Below are 6,734 nucleotides of genomic sequence, written 5' to 3' on the forward strand. Positions count from 1 at the left end.
ACATGTTCAAAATCTCATCTCCCGTGTAATATCTTAAGTCTTTGAAAGTGGCGCATAAAACGAAGCTGGAGAAGACAAATCCCACTTTAAAAAAAATGGCGGATTGCCAGCCTCTCTTGTATATTGTCAGGAACAGTATTGTAGCATTCCGAGTTTCTTGATCAAGTACGCACAACTCTCAGAATACTCAGTTTTCTGGCACTTTTGATGATATCATCAGCGGAAGGGCACTTTTTATGATCTTGCAGCAAACAACAGTCGGCCAAATCTCGAATTGTTTTGGAACAATCGTTTAAAACTGCCAGCACAACATGCCTTTGTCCACCAAGCTCAATATCTCGGCTTGTGAAATTTGCCAAGATTCGATGCATAGCTTCCATTGAAGTACGAATAATCGTCCATGTCAATCTCCGACAACACGACTTTAAATGAAAAGATATCAGCAGCTTCTTCGTAGTCACAACCTAATAAACCCTGCGGATGCGATCCAGTTTGCCTTACCAACTTCAGCCGTCATATGCGTCTCGACGAAATAGCGCATCCGAGAGATCCCAAAGTCACTTAATTTTGAGTCTTAATGCATATTCATGAGCACATTTTGGATGTCAAGTCAAGGCCGACGACTTTGAAGGTAAGACAACGCTTCGGCAATATGAAGCGCAATCGAAATTATGTGGGATTTCTACGACAGTCGCTCGCTTTTGAGTTTGTAGTATGTGAGGCTTGGCTCAAATCACCATTGTCCATGAACTCAGTGACGGTTGACAAGTGCCTGAAATCATCCCACGCGACCACAATAAACTCTACAATCCGCAGATGATAGAGCACTGCCATCAAAATAACCTCTTTCAGAAACATTTCTAGCTCTGCAGTAGTAACCCCACGATCCGACCGTATCTTCTGTATGGCACACCGCGACCTCGTAACTTGTGTTTATTCTAACATGCATGACGGAAAAGGTACGCTAGTGTCAGCAATGGAGCAAATCTATTGTTTTCTTGCACGCAGGAAATACGTCTTCGGACCATTCGAAGTCGTTGGTAATAGGTTTAATTATAGGTGCCTGTCCGCTTGTGGTGATTGATATTGCAAATTTAGCCTGACGATGTAAAAAGACTAAGCACTCAGTAGTGACAAAAACGGATTTCTTTTTTAAAACTGTGGTGATTCTCGTGATTGCGACGACGCTCGTGTACGTGTGAACTCGGTGTTTCTGAATTATCCTGTGATGTAACGAATCGCCTTGTTTACATTGCAAGCTCATAAAATTGAATAAATGCGTAAGCGACGGAGGCTTTAATGTAGTATAATACCGGAGATGGCGTTTGTGGCACTATAGCTGCAATTATTGCGGTATCCTTTTAGTCGTGTTAAAGGACCGAAAAGGAGGTGCCGTTAACATTTCCCTAAATTAAATACTAGCTTTTAGACGTCGTATAAATTCTGGAATACACTCAAACTTTTGCTTCACGACCGAAGGTAAATAGGACGCTTTAAAACTACTATTTGACAGCAATTCAAACACATCCTCGTGTGCCTTTTCGTCTTCACCATCCTTCTTCGTAACCCAAGCCGGTCGAAACTTTAATTCGTGCCCACTTGCTGTCAAAGTGAGTTGAGCACCATCGAGAAACACAACTCGTAAGTCTCCCGTCGAATCAATCGATCCACATCCAATCCCTGGCAGCTCAATTTGTTTTATTGCACTCATATTGCTCTCGCCTTCAGTGTTCTTGAATCCAGCATGATACGATGTCTTAAATAAATTTAAGCGCTCGTGAAATGAAGCAAGGAGCGACTCAGGTAGCGTATCATACTGAATTAATGGAAGTTTGCTCGCTTGGCCTCGCAATGCGAATCGACGCAATTGCATCGTCCGCAACTGAAGACAGTGGCAAAATCGAATTAATAACGGCATACTCGGACGTTCGACTGTAGCTGCTTGAGTAAACGATTGCATGCCAGTCATTCCAGGAATCTCGTAGCGAAGAAATTCCCCCTCGACTGATTTCGCTGTAACTACACCATGAATTGGATTATAGTCCACTTCCCATCCATTCGATATTTTCAACTTATATTTCGGGGATTGTCCAATTTCGTCTGGTTCCTTGCAACTCCATTGAAGCGATAATTTCGAATTACTTCCAGCTTTTTGGAACGGTTCAAACCACGTGAGATTTTGCACTTCGAAATGAATCACGACGGACACGACAGCTTTCATACGTGTGGCCATCTCTACGATATTAAGTGCATCGTTTTCTTGATTGAACTCATCCATTGGAGTGGAAAGGGTACAGTCCGAGGAATCACTATTACCATTTGAGCTTAAATGGTCTTCGGCGCTGCTATCTCGACTCGAGTCTGAAGAAGTCGATTGGTGTGTGTTCGTTCTCACAGCAGCGTCTCGACGCAAACGCTGGCCGCTACTCTTTTTTTGCGTAAATCGTTGTTTACCAATCGCGGGAATCGACGAATTGAAAGACGGCAGCATACTTTCTTCCTCTTGCATTGATCGACTGCGACTTTCACGTGACTTGATTAATGCCCGAGCACGTGGGTGAAGAGGTACTGGTTGTGGGACATTTAATAATGCGTTCGGTTGCCTGGAGTTTGATAAAGGTATCAACCGCTTCTGGGATTGATCTCGCAGCCACGGATGGAGTAAAATTTGCTGCGCTGATGGGCGACTTGAAGGATCCTGTTGCAAAGTAAGACGTTGAATTCGTAAGAGTAGAGTGGCGGTTGTGTACACAGCTCAACATACCGAAGTAAGTAGGCGCTGGATCAAATCGCTGGCTGAAAAAGAAAATCCGTGTGGAAATATGAGCGGTGTTTGTCCCGCATTGGCTACATTTTCCAGCGTTTCGCTCACTTTTCGTCCCTCAAACGGTGGCTTGCCAAGAAGTAAACAGTATAATATACACCCTAAAGACCACATGTCTACGGCCTCGGTATACGGATGATATTCGGCCAGAAGTACCTCTGGAGCAATAAAGTTGGGTGTACCACACATGGTTACATGCGCCTCCGCTCTATTGACATGCACCACTCAATTTTGTTAATTCAAGATTTTGACGTCCATCTTTCATCAATTACATGGTCTGACCCAAGTCTCGTTGCAAGGCCAAAGTCCGAGATTTTTATCTCCCCTTGAGCATTCAGAAGCAAGTTGGCAAGCTTGAGATCTCGATGAATGACATTGCTAGCGTGTAAGTACACGACACCCGCGACAATTTGGCGAAATAATTTTTTGGTCGTCTTTTCGTTCATTTGGCGACTTGGCAAAGTCTTAACGAAAGCAGCTAATGATCTTTGGGCACAATATTCCAGGACCATGTAATAGTTGCGAGCATCGTCAAAGACGCGCTCGACGCGGAGGACATGAGGATGTCGAAGCTCAGTGTGAAGAACCATTTCTTGGTGAACTTTACTTTCCAATTGAGCGCGCCGTATTAAGAGCTTATCGATTACTTTGATAGCGACGTGCGACTCGGATTCCTCGTGCTTCGCCAAATAGACTTGTGCAGTGGAGCCCTCGCCCAAGAATTCAAGCAATGTATACTCCTGCATCAGGAATTAACACACATGAGTTACAGCCGGTGTAGTATTTAGTTGATGCAACGCGGAGAGAAGATTCACGCACGGAGATCGAGTGCAGTGAATGGGAGCTATCTTGGCCATTCTCCATGAAGCTTTGACAGAAATAATTACAAGAGTAGTCGCTTAAAATTTTGTCGATGCACCACCCAAAAAAATTGAATTTTTGCTTCAAATCTCAAGCTTTTTAACATCTCTATTAACATCAAAATCAAAAACAAAACCTGAAGATTTTCCACGAAACTTAAAATCCGAGCTGCCTGTCTTAGAAATCAGTTTGCACTACTGTATTTGATTTCTTACGCAAAAAAAAATCTGCGAAAGCTCTAGCAGTTAGAATTTTGCACGGTCCATAGTTTCGGTATTTTTTTTTGTCAAGGCATTTGTCATCGTCCGATTTACCATGCCAAGCTACAAACGACTCGAGGTGCACACCAAGTCTTCAGATTTTCGAGCTGCCACTCACATTGTTGAAACAACGGAGCTACCAAAGGCCCATGACAATTCCATTGTAGTCAAAAACTTCTACGTGGGCATTAATGCCACTGACATTAACATTTCTAACGGCATGTATACGGGCAAACAGCCACCACCTTTTGGCTGTGGACTCGAAGCCGTTGGAGTCGTGGAGGATGTTGGAAGACACGTGGTGGACTTGAAAAAGGGGGATGCGGTTGCGTACAGAAGTACGATATTAATTTTACAGACTCGGACGGTAGGCTCCGACACTAATTTGGTAACATTTTTTCGACAGAATTGGGCGCGTTTGCCGAGTATAATGAGGTGGACGCCGCTATGGCGATAAAAGTACCACACCCGGTACCTGAAGTCCTTCCATTAATTGTCAGTGGAAGTTCGGCATCCATTGCTCTCGAACAGGTGGGCAAGATGAAGTCGAACGAAACGGTACTAGTCACTGCGGCAGCCGGTGGCACTGGACAGTTTGTGGTCCAACTCGCCAAATTGGCCGGCAATCATGTGATTGGCACGACGAGTTCAGACACAAAAGCGGCTTTATTGAAGTCAATTGGATGCGATCGCGTCATAAATTACAACACGGAAAACGTTAACCACGTTCTCAAAGAGGAATATCCGGACGGCGTAAATCTTGTATTTGAGTCCGTGGGTGGGGACATGTTGCAAACAGCTGTCAACAATGTCGCCATTAAAGGTCGTATCATTGCATTTGGATACATTTCATGCTACCACGGTGAGAAGAAAAACTTTACGGCCACTGAACTCGTGTCGATCTTATTGAAAAAGTCGGCATTGCTGCAAGGATTTTTTTCGTCTCATTATCATGATTGCTACCACCGTCACATGCAGCAATTGCTCAAGTTGATTGAAGACAAACAACTTGTACCTGGAATCGACTCAATCAAGTATGAGGGGCTATCAAGTATCCCGGATGCGGTGGACCACATGTATTCGAGGAAAAATATGGGTAAGATTGTCGTCAAGCTAGCGTAAAGAAACCTGTAGTCGACAAGCAGTTGAATACATTTTTATAACACATTATTGAGTTATTCGTTGTAATGCTTTCAGAAAAATATTATAATTTAAAACCATGAATGGTATGTGACTTTCCAACTAAACGAAATTTAATCTATAGCATGAATGTCATGTGACTTTCCAACTTAACTGTGTTGTTTACGCTTTGAGGAATGGCACTGCGTCACAGAAGCTTGTCCCGTACATGTATTATATGTAGGTTTCCAGCGAATATAATGAATAAAAGCTTTACGAAAAGAAACCCTATATGTTAAGAAGGGTAAAGTGAATCTAGCGATTTTCTGAATCAAATTAGACCCGCTACGATGTCGTGAATTAGCGCTTGGCTAAGGATCGAGATAGCGATGCCCCAGATTTCTAGGGATCACCTGAGCAAATCTTTGTCCTGTCAAAAGTTTTCCAGCAATTCGAAGCCAACACTTCAGCCTCACACCTTCTTGTATTTATTAGCACCTCGCAGGCAAAGACATAATTAAGTTGTGGATAATAACTTTTCTAAAAAGTTTCTAATCCACAAAGTTACTAAATCTATTTTGTAACTCTAGAGAAGTTGAAACTAGCTTTTACTTACCGTCATATCCAGATTTATGACAGCCTAGTGCGCTCGTATCTCAAGGCTTATTGAACAATCGACGAGAGGGCTGCTGATGTAGACAGCAACAATAGTGAGCATGCTGTGTAAATTGCTTTAGCAAATGTGGCGAGAAAAAATGTTGCAAAAGAGTCATTTTTTTTACAATAACTCGAGCTTTAATATGATGCTTAATAAGGGATTTGCTGATCGCTAAAAATTGGTGCCGGAAAACATTTGCAAGAGATGCAACTGCCAGAATTAGTAAATCAACATCATTCTTTGTAACGGGCTAGAGTTGCCCTGATGTTACACAGTCCCCATTAAGTACATTTGGTACTTAAGGGGATGGTCAATTACTAAATAATAGTAATTAGACCCAACACTCGGGTGTGGTGCACATTTGTGACCAACCCTTGTGGATGTGATGCACATGGGTGCATTCACATTAGGAGGGATGACGCCCAGCGTCATCCATGATGACGGCTAGCGTCATCAGTTACGCGAGGTATCTATAAAGATACGCTCGCAATACATATTAAATGATATCTATAGAGATATCATTTTAATTGGTAAAAATAGGTATTTGTATTTAATTCTATTAAATATAAATCAGTCTGAAATTTACTACCTACTTGGTAAGTGCGCACGAGGAGACGGATTACTGCTCCCGTGACGACACTTTACCAGAGTTCTTAGTGTGTTGGGTGAGGTCGCTTGCGCGCCCACCACAACTACCTCACTGCACGCAAGAGAAGCAGGTGCAAACCGCTTCCTCGCTGTGCTAGGGTGTGTGCTTAAGTAGAGCGTGGCCGCATTACGACGTGCCCGCCTACACTTGGTAGCACTTGAAATCCTTCCCACGACCCGCATCTCTGCGTGTGTACGTGAGGATGAGCCTCAACATTGATTGGGCTCATTTTCCCCACCTCTCCGAACATCATCGGGAGGTGGCAGGGCTAATGGCGCAGGGACTTGGTGAACAAGCCCTGGCCAGGCTCCTGGGTAGTCCTCCTGAGCAACATGTTGCTCAGTTGGAGCAGTTTGAGGCATT

The 6,734-nt window shown here is 43.5% G+C and overlaps 2 protein-coding genes across 2 annotated transcripts; one reads left to right on the forward strand and one right to left on the reverse strand.

Moving 5' to 3' along the window:
• Nucleotides 1-1,173: 1,173 nt before the first annotated feature.
• On the reverse strand, nt 1,174-3,581 carry CCR75_005548 (uncharacterized protein). Its single transcript, XM_067963628.1, has 3 exons — nt 3,107-3,581; nt 2,765-3,032; nt 1,174-2,698 (listed from the first exon to the last, which is right to left on the reverse strand). Exons 1-3 carry the CDS (start codon nt 3,568-3,570, stop codon nt 1,412-1,414), a joined length of 2,019 nt encoding a protein of 672 aa, XP_067820132.1. The 5' UTR covers nt 3,571-3,581; the 3' UTR covers nt 1,174-1,411.
• A 405-nt stretch (nt 3,582-3,986) lies between these two features.
• CCR75_005547 (uncharacterized protein) lies at nt 3,987-5,115 on the forward strand. Its single transcript, XM_067963627.1, has 2 exons — nt 3,987-4,283; nt 4,352-5,115. The coding sequence occupies exons 1-2, from the start codon at nt 4,001-4,003 to the stop codon at nt 5,065-5,067; spliced, it is 999 nt and encodes a 332-aa protein (XP_067820136.1). The 5' UTR covers nt 3,987-4,000; the 3' UTR covers nt 5,068-5,115.
• The last annotated feature ends 1,619 nt before the right edge of the window (nt 5,116-6,734 follow it).

The sequence above is a fragment of the Bremia lactucae genome, linkage group LG1 (genome assembly GCF_004359215.1).
Source record: "Bremia lactucae strain SF5 linkage group LG1, whole genome shotgun sequence".
In the NCBI taxonomy this organism is placed as follows: domain Eukaryota; phylum Oomycota; class Peronosporomycetes; order Peronosporales; family Peronosporaceae; genus Bremia; species Bremia lactucae.